This window comes from Peromyscus maniculatus, chromosome 4, assembly GCF_049852395.1.
Source record: "Peromyscus maniculatus bairdii isolate BWxNUB_F1_BW_parent chromosome 4, HU_Pman_BW_mat_3.1, whole genome shotgun sequence".
NCBI lineage: Eukaryota > Metazoa > Chordata > Mammalia > Rodentia > Cricetidae > Peromyscus > Peromyscus maniculatus.
In genome coordinates, this window is record NC_134855.1 from 138682449 (window position 1) to 138700806 (window position 18358).

The 18358-nt window shown below is 53.9% G+C and overlaps 1 protein-coding gene across 4 annotated transcripts in view; it reads left to right on the forward strand.

Annotated features, from left to right (window-relative positions):
- The window catches only part of Nfatc2 (nuclear factor of activated T cells 2), a 130285-nt gene that overhangs the window by 39525 nt on the left and 72402 nt on the right, over positions 1–18358 (forward strand). For all 4 annotated transcript variants that reach the window (XM_076571108.1, XM_006989247.4, XM_006989246.4 and 1 more), the window contains exon 3: positions 11–182. In XM_076571108.1, the coding sequence (XP_076427223.1) occupies positions 11–182 (172 nt within the window). The remainder of the gene's footprint in view (positions 1–10; positions 183–18358) is intronic.

The window sequence follows — 18358 nt, forward strand, 5'->3', positions numbered from 1 at the left end:
CTTCCCACAGCATCCCCGTGACTGCATCCCTCCCTCCACTAGAGTGGCCACTGTCCAATCAGTCAGGTTCTTACGAGCTGCGGATCGAGGTCCAGCCCAAGCCTCATCACCGGGCCCACTACGAGACAGAGGGCAGTCGTGGCGCTGTCAAGGCTCCTACAGGAGGTCACCCTGTGGTGCAGGTATGGACTCAGATTCTCTTATTTTTGTGCCCTACACTTGTCATCAGGAGATTTACTCTGCCTTGCTCCTGCTTGTGAGGCCAAGGAAATCTCATTTCCTTACTCCCTGGAGGGAGAGAAACCTAAGATATTGTGAGTATCAAGAGCCTACTGGAGAGTTGCATTCTTGGGGGGAAGTCTCCAGAGGGGGTGAAGAAGCGCGGTGTTCATGTGGAACACCTCTTCTTTATGATGAGAGATTGCTAGGACCTGGCAGAGCTGATAGAACTGTGAGCTTGCTGCCTACTTTTTCCTGATCGACATCCTTCATCCTGTGACTTGTAGGTAAACCAGAGGTTTGTACAAGGACAGAAGTGCCATCCCCCCCCCAAATAGTTGAATTCAAACATTCTTCAAATTCTATAGTCTGGTTAATGAAGAAGTACCACAGGTGTCTAGGTTCTGGCTGGTGAACCCACACAGTTCAATTAACCAGAATCTTCTAGACATTTCAGTTACTGTAACCGTAGGGACCTGGACATGGTGTTCATAAGCACCCTTGAGGGGAGACTTAAAAATGCAGATTTTTGCCAGACTTGGTGGTTCAGGAAGCAGAGGCAGGTGGATCTCTGTGAGTTCCAGGTCAGTCAAGGCTACAGAAGGGGAGCCTTCCTTAGAAATTATAAAACAGGTGTAGAGACCAGAACCCCCAAATGCTAAAATTCTCCCCGAGTGCACTGGGTGTGTTCCCCTGGTTCGGGACTGACTGATCTAAGCACTCGATACTCATGCATGACAAAGTCATAATGAAGCCCATTGTTCTGGACAATTAATACATTATGTGCCAAGAAGAAAGGAGAAAAAAAAAAAAAGAAAGAAAAATCCCGGCACAGCCTGTGCTCTGACCCGGCAGCCCTAGAGACAGTTTCTTTCGGTCCCCAGCCCCCGAGGCTCACCTGCCCCTTTCTTTATATCTTGTGTTGTTATTTCTGCTCTGACATGGCGCCCATACAGACTGGCGCGTACTGGCTTTTGTTATCTTCCTCTAATGGTGGTCAGCCCAAGTACTGGTTCAGCACGTGTCTCGATGGCACAGCTGGTCGGTTAGGGCGTGTCTGTGGGAGGCCCCCATTGCTTCCCATTGCCTGGGGTCCACCCTAGGCAGTCTGCTTCCGGTGGATCTAGTTGAGCATGAGCTTTGGGCCCTAAGTGGGTAGAGAGCACTGAGGATGCCCTGACTCCAAGACCTGACCACTGGACGATTGGTAGGTCACTACACCCTAGTGAGCCGGAGGGCTGAGCTTCCCATCCTATTCAGGTCCCCAGCTGTCCCTGTCACCATCACCCTCTGTGCTTGTGCAGCCCTTGGCCGAGGCCTTGAGGCTCCTGAGAGAGAGACTGCCTTCTCAACCATGGATTCCAGCTGCCCGGAGGCTAAAGTCCGTCCGGTCAGCTCACGGGGGCTCCACACTGTTTGATTTCCAGCCCTAGGCCTGGAAGGGAAGCGAACATGTTCTGGCCTGCCTCATAGGCACCCCTGCCCTCAGGGCCACGGTTCGTCTTGAGTCTCTGTGGCAGGAGGGCTCAGCTATTTCAACACACCTAAGACTACTCTGTTTTCGTAAGTCTTCTGTTCGTATGGACAAGGCTTGGCTGTTTGGAGATGGGACCCTGGCGTACTGGTTGCTGGGAGACTGGGTCCTGATAGGAAACTCACTGAAGAAAGACGAGGAGAAGGACCATCAGAGACAGCTTCCAGGCACTGCAGAGGATGACTGGAGGGTCACTCCAGCATGCCTGACACCAGACTGGAAGCCAGGCCCGGTGGATACGCGGCTGAGCGTTTGTGGCACTTACCCTGCATCTGTACCGTCTGCTGGGTTTGACTCTGAACACAGGAAGAGCAAGGGGTGGTGTGCCTCTTTTGTGAGGGGAGACGTGTGTAAAACAGGAGCGAATGCGGAGGGGGCAGAGGTTGGTGGAATTCTCTGAGGAAGGGGCCGAAGACACAGGACACTGGGGTTTGGGGGCAGCTTGTGCCCAGGAGCCCAGGAGCCCAGGAGCCCAGGAGGAAGGGTACTTGAGAGGATCAGGAAGAGGCTGGTGTGACTGGAGGGGCCAGAGCAGGCAGGGCCCAGGCCGTGGTGTCGGGGGAGGGGCTGCGGCTATTGGACGGCCCAGGAAGGAGACACAGAGGACTCAGTTCTAACTGTCCATGGGGAGCAAGAGCTGAGAGGAAGCTCTGTGCATTTTGGTGCATGAGCTGCATTCATTCACTGGTCACTTAACGCATATTTGCCGGGCACCTGCTGTGGACCAGGCTAGGTTCTGGGTTCTGAGTATGACAGAAATCTAACAGCCAGATTTTACAGTTAACACGATGATGGACATTTTGGAAGCATTTCCCACGCATGGGACCCCATTCCGTTTTTAATCATCATCAGGGTGAGGTCCCAAAACTTGTTCAAGGTCACTGCTGTTTAACGACAGAGTTCTAGCTGCTTCGGGGCCTTGCTTGCCATCCATGCATGGCTCAGCCTGACTTCCCACTCACGGAGAAAGCTGGCACCCATGCTTCCTGCCCACACTCTGTCCTCAGCGCATCACCTGTGGTCCTGGCTCTGACCCTCTGGCCAGCTCACCGGAGCCCAAGTCCTGGTCCCCCTGAAGATTCTGACTGACTCTGGTCAGAGGATCATGTCACCACAGAGTGCAGTTGGCCGAGGCTTTGGCTGGGAGGCCATGTGAGAAGCTGGTCTCGGAAACAGGAGCAGATGTGATAGTGGCTGAGATCAAGAGGGAGACAGAGAGAGCCTCGGGCCTGAGCGGAGAAGCTCTGCTGCTCCTCCGGGGCCACAGAGGGCCGAGCTCCAGCCCTCCTACGACTTCTGCCCCCTTCATCTAGGAATGGGCCATGGAAAGTTCCAGAAAGGGAGTGGGCTGGATGTTAAGTCCAGAGGAGGCCTGCCATTCTGCACCCAAAGTTCACATCCCTCTTCTGGCCTGTGACTTTGAAAGCCCAACATGAGCTTGTGGATGCTGTAGTCTGTTTTCTCTTTCTTTCTTTCTTTCTTTCTTTCTTTCTTTCTTTCTTTCTTTCTTTCTTTCTTTCTTTCTTTCTTTCTTTCTTTCTCTCTCTCTCTCTCTCTCTCTCTCTCTCTCTCTCTCTCTCTCTCTCTCTCTCTCTCCCTCTTTTCTTTTTTGAGACAGGGTTTCTCTGTGTAGCTTTTGCACCTTTCCCAGAACTCACTCTGTAGACCAGGCTGGCCTCAAACTCACAGAGATCCACCTGCCTCTGCCTCCCGAGTGCTGGGATTAAAGGTGTGAACCACCACCACCCAGCCTCATTTTCTTCAAAAGACACTAGGTGGATTATTATTTAAAACGTCCTTGAATGGACTGTGATCACTGTAAAATGAAATGGGGGCACCCGGGTTTTAGCACGGGAAGCAGATTTTAGCAGGGAGTCTTTGTGGCGGGGGATGTGGCTCCTTTGGCAGACTGCTCACCTTGCAGGCAGGACACCCTGGGCGCCCCCCTGTCAGTGGGCTGGTGGTGCACACTAAGTGGGCTGTTGGTGCACACTAAGTGGGCTGGTGGTGCACACTAAGTGGGCTGGTGGTGCACACTAAGTGGGCTGGTGGTGCACACTAAGTGGGCTGGTGGTGCACACTAAGTGGGCTGGTGGTGCACACGTGCAATCCTAGCACGTGTGTTGGCTCCAGATGAAGAATTCTGGAGGAAGCACGGGACCTTGTCATATAACCCTGGCTGTCCCCTCCCCGCTGGCAGCGGGTCTCAGTTTTGTGGGCCACGAGCAGCTCCCGAGCACCTGTCCAGGCGGCCCCTCCTGTCAGGAGGCTGGGGAAGCCAGCAAGCTCTCAGTGTCCGGATTGCTGGAGGCCTGCAGGGTCAGCTGTTCAATATCAGCCTGTCACTCACTCTGAAGCCGTGCAGGAGAAGGGAGGAAAGTCAGCTGGGTTCCCCTTCCTGGTGAGGGTGGGGAACAGAGCCCCTCTCTGCGTGGTCTTCTCAGATAAGTTTGTGAGCTCGGGACTCCCTGCTTCCTTTTTAGATGTGTGACAGGAAGTGGGTCTTGTTGATGGCCATTTGTCAGGCTAGAACTGGTGTGCTGGCATCTGTGGAGGCTCATGGGGCCCTGGATGTGGGGGAGGGGAGGAAGGTGGGCTCAGCAGGGTGGGGGAGGGGAGTGGCTCCCCTGACGGAGACTTCAGAAGAGGAAGAGGCTGGGGGGGGGGGTTGCTCTGAGGTGGCTGAGGACTATTTGTTCATAAGTCCCTTAGCTCTGCCCCCACAGAGATGACCCAATTGGAAGACCCGATAAAAAGAAAAGTGAGGGCTGGTGAGATGGCTTGGCAGGGGCTTGCGGCCAAGCCTGATAGCCTGAGTTCCGTTTCTTAGACCTACATGTTGGAAGGAGAGGAGTGACTTCCAGAAGCTGGCCCCTGACCCCGACATGCACCCCATGGCACGTTTTCCTGCTGGGCTAACTGTAGCTGAGATCTTTATTTGCTGCCTGACCGTGAAAGGTGATGACATCCTGTCCATCCACACAGACGCCTCTTTATTTTCTGTGTATGTGGGAGGCAGCTCGTATGTGACTCGATCCAACCCTTTGATCAGAAGATGAAGATGGGAAAAGGTGGGGTGGGCAGCATATGAACACAGAGTCCCGTGCCCTGTCCCCGATCCTCTGTACCCGTCCCCTCGTGTGGCATTAGTAGTTTAACCAAAACTTCATAGAATACACAGTTCAGGCCAAGGGCATCTGTGGGCCGCCTGTGGCTCTGTGACCTGCCTGGGGGCTGCTGTGGCTGTGGTGACCCCGGGATGACACACCCAGGGTGAGCAGAAGAGGGGAACAGCAGAGTCTGCTGCAGACACCAAGGTGATGGCGCCGCGGTGTGGGCTCCGTTTCCCCCCCGGAAAACACCCAGGGGAGGAGGGCTGTGCCGTGAGTCTCTCTTAGAAGACCACATGTCCCCAGTGAGACACTGCAGGTCGAGGCAGAGCACGGAGGCTTCCAGCATGTTGGAGAAGCCATTGCTTCTCAGTCGGAGAGTGTGGAAAGCAAGGTTCTCAGGCTCTCGCTGAGCACGTGTGTCATCCTAAGAGTGGCACCGTGAGCTTCCCTCGGTGACCTATTTAGTCTGTGGTGACACCCTGGAGCATAGGTGGTAGGATTACTATACTCATTTTACAGACTACAAAACTGGGCCACGGCGCTGAGGCACCCTGCCCGATGTCAGCCAGGCGCTGGTGAGGGCTGGGTGTGCGCATGCGTGATCAGGGACCCGCGGTTGTGCTGCTGCTCACTGGGAGAAGAAAGGGGGCGGGGCATGTGGGGCCAGGGGGTTCCAGCTCTTGCTGGCTCTGGGGTCCTGGGTGTAACTTAGGGGGGGGGGGCTTCATCTCTTAGACTTGTTTTGTCTTGTCGAGAGCTGTGGGGACATGGGGCTGGGATGCAGCTCAGCGTTAGGTGCATGCCTGGAGGATGGGAGGCCCTCGGTTTGGCTCTCCAGACCACATGCACACACACAAGACGAGTGAAGGCGGGAAAGATGGCTGGTCAGCCAAGGTTGGCCACGTGAGCCTGAAGACCTGAGCTGGTTCTCCAGTGCCCACAGGGCAACAGTGCTGGGCTGGCCAGAGACAGGAGGCTCCCCAAGGCTTGCTGGACAGACAGACTAGTGGATCCATGAGCCTCAGATTCAGTGAGGCAGGATCGTGGACACAGCTGGGCCTTTCTGAGCGCTGCTCGGCCCTCTGTGTCTGGCTGTTTCTGGTTGCGCACAGGATCAGATTCCACCCTGACCAGGACTAGGAGACTCAGTCCCAGTTTGCAGATGTAGTCAGAAGCTCTGGGAAGTGAAGGGAACTTGAAACCCTGAGCCAAGAAGCCCCAGAGCCTGGCCATTGCTATGCCTTGGCTTTTGTCAATCTCCTCACCCGTCATCCATCCACATGGTGCCTGCTGTTTCCAGATGGCTCTGAAATGACCTAGGCCTAGGAGAGAAGCATGGAGTGGCATCTGGTTACTTGTGGGAGCTCCATTTGGGGGAGGGGCTGACATGAGTGAGTTGGGACAGATTTCTAGAAGGTTCTCCTACAGCAGTTTACAAGGGTGCTCTGCTGGTTGTGGCAGTGGACAGTGTACCGGGAGTTGGGGGTCAGGCTCTGCCCTTGCCTCTGTCTGCCTCATATAGGGTCTCTGGGGAGCCTGTGGAAAAGGAACCTCTGGTTAAGTAGTTCTTCAAAAGAGAGTGACCATTGGCTGGGGAGATGGCTCAGTGGTAAGAGAGAACACTTGTTCTGCAGACACAAAGACCTTGTTCAAATCCCTAGTGCCCGTGTAAAAAGTTGGGGATAGCCATGCATCCCGTAACCTCAGCGTTGGGGACAGGGATAGAAGGATCCTGAGAGCTTGCTGTCCAGCCAGCCCAGCCAAATCGGTGAGCTTCCAATTCAGTGAGAGTCTGTCTCCAGACAGCAAGGTTGACAATGATGGAGGGAGGGACCGATGGCCGCTGTCGCTTTGCATGCATGCACATGGGAGGAGTGTGCACCCATACGCTCAGGTGCATGCAGCTCACACTCACACACACACACACACACACACACACACACACACACACACACGATGGTGACCCTATGTGCAAATCTAGCTTCCTGTCCTCATCTGGCCTTTGCTGGCCTCCAGATGCTCTGTGGGTTTGGTGGGCGTGGGGCTGAGGCCTGGGCTGAACAGGGCAGCATTTTCGAATGGTGCCATGACTGAGGCTCCACGCTGACTTGGGTGGCGCCAGCTCTGTCAGCAACTCTCATTAACTGGACAGTGGAGGTGGGGGGGTGTCGGTGGGCGTGATGGCTTCTCAAGGGTTCTGGGACAATCATGGGTGTATGGACGTCACAGATGCTCCCTTTGAGCCCCTGGCGGACCCACGTGGGCTGATGTCTATGCCCCGGTTCAGGAAGGATTGCTCTCTCTTCTCTATTACTGAGGAAATCAGTAGAGCGTGGAGGGACTTCCCCGTGGAGCTCCTTATCTGGAACAGCACGCTGGGCCAGGGCCTCACCCCAGCTGGCAAACGCCCTGTCCACGCCACACCCCAGCCCGGTGGCTGTCATCGACTGTGCTTGCAGATGAGGCTGTGGGAGCTCTCGGGAGTCTGTGCCTCTTCTGCTGACGCCGGTCTCCTTGGGGTGACACTGTCCTCACAGGGTCCCTGCAGAGCTGAAATGATTACATGGCCCGGGACAGGAACATGTGGCACGTCTCCTCCAGACATCTTGCTGTGTTCTTCGGTTTCCTTCCATGGCATCCTGTGAGGACAGAGCTACCAGTGCTGGCTCTCACACAGGCATTTTTCTCTCCACCCTACACTGGGGTACATGCGCGGACACAGATGTGAGGCCTGTCCCCACGCTGTGCTCTGAGGTACAGTTGTTCCAGAAGGGTGTTGTGACACAGCCGTCACCATGCGAGGCCCGGATAAGAACCCGACCTCAGGAGGTTGGGGGACATGCAGCCTCAGCTTGAGGAACCTTGCCTATGGGGAACCTTGGCTCTAGGTGGTGCCCATGCCCACTGTGCAGGGTAGGAAGGGATTGTGAGCACATACACTCGGGCATAAACACAGAAATGGTATGTTTTGCATGTACCCACACATATGCCCATGTACCTGCATAGACACGTGTGCACACATATGAATGTTTTCTTTTTAACTATGTACATATGTGTGCATGCACATGTTCCTTTCCCTCCTGCTTTGTTGGTGTGTAGCTTGAACCCGGGTCCTCCTGTGTGGTTAGCAGGAGCATTGTCACTGGGCTCTGTTCCCAGCCCTCAGTTTTCCTTGTTGTACACGGGAAAACACGAAACCCATCTTAATGGGTGGGGCTGCTGATGTCCCTCTTCCAGATGCCGTGTGTTTGCACGTGCCTTCCCGGGCTTAGCGCCTGACTCTCTGTTTCTCCCCAGCTTTCTTGGGGTGCTTGATGACACTGTAGGGAGGAGATGGTCTTTGACCAGCCAGGCTGGGCATTGCTCAGAGACCTTCCCCTGTGTAGATGGGTAGAAGAAGCCTCTCAGTATTTGTAGGTTGTAGCATGAATCTTAAAGAGTCTTATTAATAAAAACAAACCTGAAGCCAGGTATTGGGGTGAACGTTGGAAGATCAGAGAAGCAGAACAAATCACAGCCACCTCACCTTGCCAGTTCCCCAGCTGATCCTGTTTCCTCAGACTGGAAGCCTCTGAGTCCTCATCCAAATGAATCTCAGCTGAACTGCTGCTAGAAGCCTGAGAGTTTAACCAGCCAAATGCTTCTAGTTTCTGGTCCTCATGCCCTATATATCTTTCTGGTTTTTGCCATCACTCCCTGGGATTAAAGGTTCACTTCTTGGGATTAAAGGCGTGTGTCACCATGCCTGGCTGTTTCCAGTATGGCCTTGAACTCACAGAGATCCAGAGGGATTTCTGCCTCTGGAATGCTAGGATTAAAGGCGTGTGCGCCACCATTTTCTAGCCTCTGTATCTAGTGGCTGTTCTGTCCTCTGACCCCAGATAAGTTTATTAGGGTGCACAATAGTTTGGGGAACACAATACCACCACAGTAGGTAGGCCTTGAAGGCACAGAGAGGTTAGGTAACCCGCCTAAGGTTGCACAGGAAGTGGGTGAGCCCCAGCTGAACCCAGGGTGGTCTAGCTCCCAAGTGCAGGATCCGAACTTCTTAGGCCACAAAGAAGAAATAAAAATCTGTAAAGCCCCAGAGATAATTTTCCAGGGCTTCAGTATTTGAAAAGTTCAGTAAAGAAACTAGTCCACTCCAATCATACTTGGTCCTTGCCAGGATGTTAGGGTGTAGGCTTGTTGGAGGTTGCTGCCCCCTACTTCCTGCTTCCTTCTCTGCCTGTATTGGGTGACCTGGCCAGAGCTGCTCCCAAGTGTAGGTGGGTGCCTTAGGTTTATACTGCTGTGATAAAACACCAGCCCAAACCAGCTTGGTGTGTGTGTGTGTGTGTGGGATTATTTTATTTCACAGATTATAGTCCATCATTGACAGAACTCAGGGCAGAAACCCGGAGGCAGGCTCTGAAGCAGATGCCATGAATCAGTTCTGCTGACTGTCTTGCTCCCCATGGCTTACTCAACTGTTTTCTTATATAACTCAGGACCACCTGCACAGCGGTGGCACCACCCACAGTGAGCTGGGCCCTCCCACATCCATCATTAGTCAAGGAAATTCCCCGTAGACAAACATGGCCAGAGGCTGATCTGATGGAGGCATTTTCTTGAGTCCCTTTTCCCAGATCTGTCTAGGTTTGCATCAAGTTTAATGGTTTGACAAACGTCACCTAGCATGGTGGGACAGTACTGAACCTCAGGGCGATGCGGGCTTCTGGGTGTGGGTGGCAGGACGCTCCCAGCGTGTCCAGGCCTGGGAAAAGGACATGGGACTCTACACAGCTTGTGCTTGGCTCTGAAATTCCCACCTCTCCAGTGGTATGCTGTCCCAATTTCAAATGGTAACCACAGACCTGCGCCTCAACACATGTGGGACTTGCCTATAATGATCTCAGACCACTGTGGTGTGATGAGGAGAATCAGGCCTCTTGTGGCCTCAGTTTCCCCAACAGCTAGTTGGAGAGAATGAGCCTATCATCATACAGGGCAAAGCACAGGCCACTCTGGTTCCTGTGGCGAAGCATTGCATGGCCATGGTGACAATCTCAGCTCTGAGGGCGCTGCACAAGACAGAGACTCCCCTGCAACCTGGGTGGCTGCCTCCTCTTCTAGAGGCCTTGGCTGCACCTTCTAGAACATTCCCTGCCCTGAGGTTGAGTCCGTGGTTTTTACCATCATTGTCATGGGCAGTACTGAGGTGTCTAAAGGACTAGACAGGAAGCCTGGAGGTGTCACAGTCCTGGTGACTCCTGGGCCTCTGCTGGAATCCCAACTTTGCATCTGATAATCACGGTGGAGCCTGCATGCCACCTGATGAAGGCCACACTGGAAACCTGCAGCAGGAACATTCAGGAAAAATAGCCTCTGCCTATTCCCAAGCCATCCATCTATACCTGCTCTACCACGTGTCTGCTCCTTTGTCTATGAGAAAGTGGCATGGGGACACAGGGTTGCCAGAGGGTGGTGTGTGGGCGCAGTGTGGCAACTCACCATTGTGTGGGGCCAAGGACTGATTTCTTGGCAGCTTCTGCCTCTTAGTGAGTGTTGATTAGGTCCCGGGCATGTGCCCAGCCTTGTGCTAGATGCTCCGTATGCTCACAATGGGTGGGGCTCAGGCTTTGCCCAAGAGTGTGGTAGAGGTGCAGGCTGCTGAGAGAGAGCCTGTGGTCCCCAGGTGCCCATGTGCATGTCAGAGCCTGAGATGCGTCTTGGGGAGAAGTCTTCATGTAGCCAAGAATGGTCCCCACTTGCCTTTCCAAACAAAGTTGTGTTGGCACACAGTGACACCCCCCTCATTTAAATAACATCTATTGTGCTTTGGTACTGTTTTGACAGAGGTGAGTCCTGTTGACAGATGTGGTGTGGCTTGCAGAGCCTGAAGGATGTCTGATCTTATCTTCAGCAGAACAAGGGGGGGGGGGAGAGGGAGAGAGAGAGAGAGAGAGAGAGAGAGAGAGAGAGAGAGAGAGAGAGAGAGAGAGAATCAAGCAGACCCTCACTTCTGAAGGAGAGAGATGTACAATCTACAGTCTGTCAGGGGGTGAAAAAAGAAAGTGGGGGAGGGGTGACCGTGGGGTTGTAAGGATGCTACTTGGCAACTTCCTGCCAGGGTGACATTTAGGTAGAACTGGAGAGTGGTGAGGGAGTAATTGGTGCCATTATCTTGAAAGAAGCACCGTGGACTAGGAAAGAGTCAGTGTGAAGGCTAGGGGTGCTGCTTGCTTGGTGTCCGCCTTGGACATCAGAATAGAGGCAGGAGCCTCTCACCTACCTCTGGAGCTGACGTAGGATTTTGGTTTCCATGTGACATTTCAGAGATTTTTATGACACTAGAAGAGCAAAGTTCCCAGCAGCCCACGGAACTCCTCAGCGCGCCCCGGCCACCGGGTTTACAGTTGCGCGGTCATTCGCTGTCATGCGGGGAGTCTTGCCTGTTTGTGAACTGTGAAGACCATGCTCTGGCTGGTGCCTCCCCGACATGTGGAGAAAGGGATTTTGGTTGGTACAAAGGTGGAGACAGGCTAGCCTGGATCGTGTTGTGTAATTAACCAAGAGGCACAAAATTGTTGTGTGTTTTAACGAGTGTAGATGAGGGACCCTGTCACCCAGCCTTTGCTCAGCTGCTGTACAACGTCATGTTACCACCCGACCAGCACGCTTTAGATGCAGAGATGGGGACACGTGCCCCGTTTCTTGTCTGCACTGTTCAGTGGCTGCCTCGTCTGCTCCCTCGGCAACCGCCCTCCCCCATCAACCCCTGTGTCTCCGCGTATCACTTCTTTACAGTCTGGCCCTTCCTTCTACCCATAATCCTGCTCCCGTTCACCCGTCATCTGTCACATAGGAGGCACTTAATCTGCCATGTGAACCACAGAGTGAGGGTCCCCGTTGTTTCTTTGGGACCTTGGGGAGCCCCACTCGCCTTGGCCTCTCAGATGCGCCATGCCCTGGGTGTTGGACGATGGGCGTGCGAGGCCGGCCGCCCCTCGGTGGCTTTCCTGTGCTGAAGGAAGCAGAGGAAGGAAGCAGCGATGATTCAGAGGGCACTTCAGGTCACCAGGCCGTACCCAGGCTTTTCAGGGCCCCCATCTCCATGGCCAGTGTGCCTCGGGCTGGCCTGAGGGTAACAGAAGCTGTGACTTCATGGAGTAAGCACAAGTTAGTTTTATAAGATGAAGAAGACGGAAGAAAACCTTCTTTTTCACTTTCCTTTTTTAATCGAGAAGTATGCCGTGGGTGTTCCCTTGCGGTTCACAGTCAAAGAGAGCATTGTCTTTGAGCTCCGAGTTCCCCTTGGGGCTTCGATGTTGCGTGTGGCTAACTTTAACTTTGAACTAACGCTTTTAGGGCTGGGCTCGGGTTGGGGTCCCAAGCCTGGCTCTAAACAAGGGAGCAGGCTTGTTCATTGTACCAAGTGAACAGGCTGCCCCAACTCATCTCTCCTTCCTGTTCGGAGGCACCCTCTCCTCCCCATTCTCCTCTTTTCCTCTGTGAGCACAGGGCAGCATGACGCTGGACACAGCAACTGTCCACAGGGAACGTTATTGCGGGCTGGTGAGCAGGGTCCGAGGAGAAGGATGAGGGCCAGGTCAGGGATTTTCAGCAGGAATCCTGGGGAGGAAGCATTACAGCCTCGTATTGTGCTTGTATGGTGCACTCAACTCTGATCCAGTACGTGGGAGGCTGAGGCAGGAGGATTGCTGTGAGTTTGAGGCCAACCTGGACTACATAGTGTATTTCAGAAAAAAAACCAGAGAAGAGAACAATTGGAATGCCCCAAAGCAGTGCTCTCACACGCACACGCCATCTTGCCGGTGGCCTTGTTCTCTGCTGCGTTTTCTGTTTGGATCTGTGTTTGGTGCATTTGTTGGTTTTCCTGTTGAGGGCAGGATTGCCCTGGGTGCCCGACCTCGGACCCTGGGTGTGGAAGCGGTTTTGTAGGATGCTGTGCCTTGGGAAGTGCAGCAGCCAAGGAGGAAGTTGATATGACTTGTTGGGGACCTGGCTGTGAATCTTGGCTTGGGCAGCTCCCATTCCTGGCCCGAGCTGGGCTGGAGTGATGCTTCTCAGTGGGAGACTCTTTATCCTGCCTCAAACGCTAGCCAAGCTGCAGAGGATGGTGATGCTACCCTCTGTCCACTCCATGCTCTTCTCATCTCAGGCCAGGTTGGGGCAGCAACATTCATTCAGTCAGACAAGCATTTGCCAATGGTCAGTGGCATGCGGGGAGCTTGCTGGTGACTTGAGGAAGAAATGGGGCGAGTGACGTCACATGGGTAGTTCAGTGAAAAAGTTAGCAGCAGAGAGGATGCTCCTGGGGGTTGACTTCCACTGCCAAGGAAAAGGGAAGTGCCCAAACTGAGCATGTAGAAGGAGCTGCAGCCGCAGCAACAATGCCTGGACTGCCTGTGTGTTGGGCGCCTCGGGCAGCTCCCGCAGCCTCTCTGGGCTATGGTAGAAGTGTGTTGTGTAGCATAGGCTCATCCTGGGGGCGAAGGGAGCAGTGGCCTTGGGCTTCTTCTATGCCGAAATGCCAGGCCTACAGCAAGGGCTGATGGGTACACTAAGGGACATCGATGGCCTGGAGGAGTTAAACTGATGGTAGTTCTGGGGATGAGGATGACTGAGTTCTCCGAGAGTTGCCCCTGCTAATCATCCCCGCAGTCCACAAGGCAGTGTCCGTGTTGTGCCCATGTACTTGCAGTCCAGGGGTGTGGCTGCTGTTTCCTAGCCTTAGCAATCTCAGAACTGAGGTGTAGATAGGCCTGACGGTACCAGCAGCAGGATGCGGCGTGCCCGGGGTCCACCTACCATCCTGCACAGCAGGGAGATTCCTGCCTGGGGGCTGGGGTTGAGGTCAGAGCAGGGGACAGAATGGTGTGTGAGCAGTACTGTCCTGTCTCGGACACTCCTTCCTCTGGAGAAGCAGCCGGGACAGCCTTCTGGTTCCTGGTGGCATTCGGCCTGGTGACCACTGCTCTTCACAGCCTGTGCTGAGCCTGTAGCAGGGGGGCATCCTCACAGGATGAAGAGCTGCTGGAGTGGTGAAGAGGCCTGAGAGGATCAGAGAAATACCGCATTCTCCCAAGACACTCTCAGGTCCCCATCTGCAAAGTCAAAGCCACTTTTCTGACTTATTCCCAGTTATCTCCGACATGACTTATGTCACGGTGGCCCATGCAGAGTAGGGGTGGTGATACAGAGGATGGAGAGCACTTATTGAGCACCTATGGTGTGCTGGCGTTAGTTCTACAAGCCATGTCTACTCAGGTGCACCGAACCCTGGTTACACGGTGAGCAGAACACTATGCTTCTCCTCATCTGATTCAGGTGACACACAGCTCGAGCAGCCATGTGATCGCCCAGGTCTGCAGCCTGTGTCTCTGTTTTGGGGTATGCATGTAGGGTGGGCTGTGCTCCCATTAGGTTCTTTTCTGGTTTCAAGGTAACAAAGCTGGGGCCAGATGAAGTCAGTGACTTTAGAGAAAGTGAGTGGGTTGCCAGAGGCCCAGCTATCCACATCCCGTGTGACCAGAATGCCAGGCTGCAAACTCCAGCACGGATGCTGCGATGCCGTGCACGCTAGGCACCATGGAGTGTGTGTGTGTGTGTGTGTGTGTGAACATGAAAGGCGCTCCCTGGCCTTGACAGGCGGCTGACAGTGCGGATGCCGCTTGGAGCCAGTTAAAAGCAAGCCTGCTAAGGAAGCGGATCACCCTCTGGCCAGGCGCTTCCTCCCTGGGTTGCGTGATTTTCGTGAGTTTAAAGCTCTTCCATGCGCCTGGCCCGGCCCTTGGGCTCTGGGTGCCGCTGGAAGCAGCGGTGCCTTTGAAACCTTCTGCTGCCACAGCCCCTTATCTTGGCCCGTGGCTGGTTCCCAGCCGGAAAGGGAAAAGGGAAATGCCGGGAGAGGAAGGCTCTGTGCTAGGCTTTGAGCTTGGTTCTCATTAACAAGGTCAGCCTGGTTCTGTTGTTTATTTTCCCACTTTTCAACGAGAAGGGTGATGGATGACTGTGTCTCCGGCGCCTGCCACACGCCAGGGCTCACTCACGCACGCTCACCCTCTCATTGTCCCACGCTCAGGGCTGTGGACTGATGTACTGGTCTGTGTCTGCATCAGGAAGGGGAGTTAGAGCCAGGCCTGGGCTCCTGGGGGTGGGGACTCTAAGGAGCACTGACTGGCCCAGGTGGCTTGGTAAACAGTGACCACCTTTCTGTTCTCTTCAGACTGAGTCTTGGGCTGTAGCTCAGGCTGTCCTGAACTCGCAGCAATCCTCCTGTCTCAGCGCTTCCACCTCAACACTAGGACTGCAGATGTGAGTCACCATGTCTGACTTGTGTTTGCTTCCCCCTGGCCTTTTTTTCTGCCAAGTGCTCACAGCATGGCGGTGGGCATAGGTGTTGGGGAGACCAGTGGCACTGATGTGGTGAATGGAGACGAGATCAGGCTTTAGTAGGTCCCTCCCGCATGCTCTGTGAGGAGGTGTGAGGAGGCCGTGTCCCCTGGCTGGATACGTTCTGGTCCCCTTCTGTGTTTCTCCATCTCTGTGCTGCAGAGTCAATCGACAGCGGTGGCAGCCATGTCCCCCTTCTCCGCAGGCAGCGGCCCCCAGGGGCCCTTCCCCCGCCCCACCCCCCAGTGTCCACCCCATGGACACACCTTGCAGCAGAGAAGACCCCAGCCAGTCATCTAGCCAGCCAGCAGGAATACCCCAGTTTCTGAAAAGAGCATTAGCTGTTCTGTTCGGTGCGTTTCTTCTTCTGGTCCCTCCTACCCCTCCTCCCAGTCCATGGGGGACCACGTGTCCTCTCTTCTTGCAGTCACAGCTGAGGGGCAGAGCCTTGGAGCTCTCCTGCACAGGTTAACTGAGCACCCCATCATGCGGCGCAAGCTGGACAGGCTTCTTAATGTTCTTGGCGACAGTGGCTTCCCACCGTGTGGCTCTACAACCCCAGATGCACTGGAATGCAGCGACTTCTCAGACAGATGTCCAGCTCGGTGTTCTACAAGCTGGGTAGAGACGATGTTAGCGCAGCAGTCAAGATTTTTACCCATGATAACCCACAACATCTTTACCGTTGCTTTTTTGCTTATTTTGTGCCCATGTGCGTAGGTATGTTTGTGGAAGTGCACACATGCCTCAGCACATGTAGGGAGGTCAGAGGTCAGCTTATAGGAGGTCGTTCTCTCCTTCTATCGTCTGGGTTCTGGGAATTGAACTCGGGTCTTCAGGCTTGGCCGCAAGCTCCTTTACCCTGCTGAGGCATCTCGCTGGCTCTGGCACCCCTGTTTTATGGACACCTTTGATCTGTGATTGGTCATGCTGTTCACAGTAGTGGCAAAGATTTCTTTTGAAATAGTTTCTGTAAGTGAAAATAGGAAATAAGTGTTAAAAATTGAAATTAACGCCCCAGTAAAAGACCATAATGGCTGGAGAGTGACATCTGGGAATTGAGGTCCTTCCTGGCTGTTTGTAGGTGAACTTTGACCCTGTTGCCAAGGTAGCAGTTTTTGAATGGGGTATGGAGCTGGGCCTGTCTGGTTCAAAGCCTGGATATTGTTTTTCTAGCTTTGTGATCTTGGGCAAATTGCCCACCTTCTCTGTGTCCCGTGCTTCTCAATGTAAATTAATAGTGTCCCTATTGGGGTAGGCGTCCCTATTGGGGTAGGCGGCCTTGACCAGGCCCTCAGGATGTGACGAGCTGCTGCTGTTATTATGGTTAATTATAGACCCTACCCCCCTGCTGTACACATTTTCCCCCAGCATGGCTCTCCTGTTGGCTAGACGCTGCTCAGCAAACATTAGTTGCCTTGAATTTTAGATCGTCACAGCGCTGCCAGGCTTGGCACTGTAGGACCAGGAAAAAGCAATTCGGGAACCAGACAGAAAGTAAGCATGGGTTTTATTTCCAGTGAGTGCCACTGTCACCCCTGTGAGGGGCAGACAGCCACCTTCTCCCCACGTCCCACCCCTGTGGGAAGAGTTCTAGGAAGACGGCAAAGGAGACGGCTGGGATCCACCGTGGTTCTGGGCACAGGCGTCCGACGCTGTTTATGATGGTGTCCTTCTGGGGGACTCTCGGGTCTGACTTTTTAGAGGTAGCAGTTTAAAAAAGTCCTTGTGGGCTTGCAGCTCAGTTGGTAGAGAACTGACCTAACATGCTTGAGAAACTAGGGGTGATGTTCCATACACCTGTAATCATAGCACTTGGGAGGTAGAGGCAGGAGGATCGGGTTCAGAGTCATCCTAGGCTACATAGTGAGTTTGAGGCCAGCCTGGGCTATATGAGACCCTTTCTCAAAATCAAAAGCAAAACAAAATGAAAGGCCCTCTGTGGAGCAGGTGTGCACAGGCATCACTCAGGCACATGCTGTGTGCACCTTGGGTGTCCTTAAGTGGAAGCCCTCCTCAGCCTGGAGGACATGTTGCCATGGTGTCTTTCAGCTGGGCTTAGGTTTAGCTGTATCCACCAGAAACCCCCAAAGAAGAGCTGGTTAGATGCCCAAGAAGACAGAGCAAGTCCAGAGCTGGGTAGTCCAAAGTACTGGGAAGTTGTGAGGAATCCTGTTCTACCCATGGTTACCTCACAGGACCAGATGACTGCGTAGCTGTGGCCATCACACTCGTATTCCAAGTCGTGGAAGGGGGATAGAGCAGAGGGTTCCACTCCCAAGCTCGGTCAGGTCCCTTGAAGTCATCATCCGTGAATGGCTGCTAAGTGGCTTCATCCAGTCACACAGTCACCTTCATCCGCAAAGATGGCCAGCAGTACAGGTTCTTAGGAAGGACAGTGAATTAGAGGTGAGAGCCAGCACAGCGGGTCATCTTAAAGGTGCAGATGGCAATGCCTTGTTTTAGACTAAACTTTTACTGGTTTCCCACAGTTCAGGGTGTAGGGAGGGCCTTGTTAAGCATGCAGAAGGACAGGCTCAGGGGAAAACCTGGTGATGGATGGCCACTGGGACCTTCGAGAGTCTCCTCTGTGCACTGGAGTACACCCAGTCCCCTGCTTTCTCTGCAGTGAGTACAATCTCGCTCTGGCCACCATGGTGCAGTGCGTTAGTCAAGGAAGAATCAGAGCTGGGCCCTCGACTCCTCATCTCCACAGCCCCCAGGGAGAAGGTTCCTCCCTCCCTGTGCTTTGCAGGTGGAGTGGGACCGGGGAACCATAGGATAAAGATTTGAGGCTCTTGAAGTTGGCAGCCCAAGAGCGCATGAGGTGCCTGGGTTGTTTTTCAATTTTTCTTATGACGAAGGGACGTGTACATTCATTGCAGAATTTTAGGGAACATGAAGTGGCATTTTCTCCTTCGGTCCTTTGGAGAGTCCCCTCTGGGGATGTGTACATATAGGGAGATATTTCAATGATGACAAGAAATCAGACTGGGTTGCTCCAGGCAGGAATCTTCCAAAGAGTAGGCACTGTAGGTGCAAAGGCCCTGAGGCAGGGGGGCAAGGGTGTCCTAGAAATAGCCAGGAGATGCAT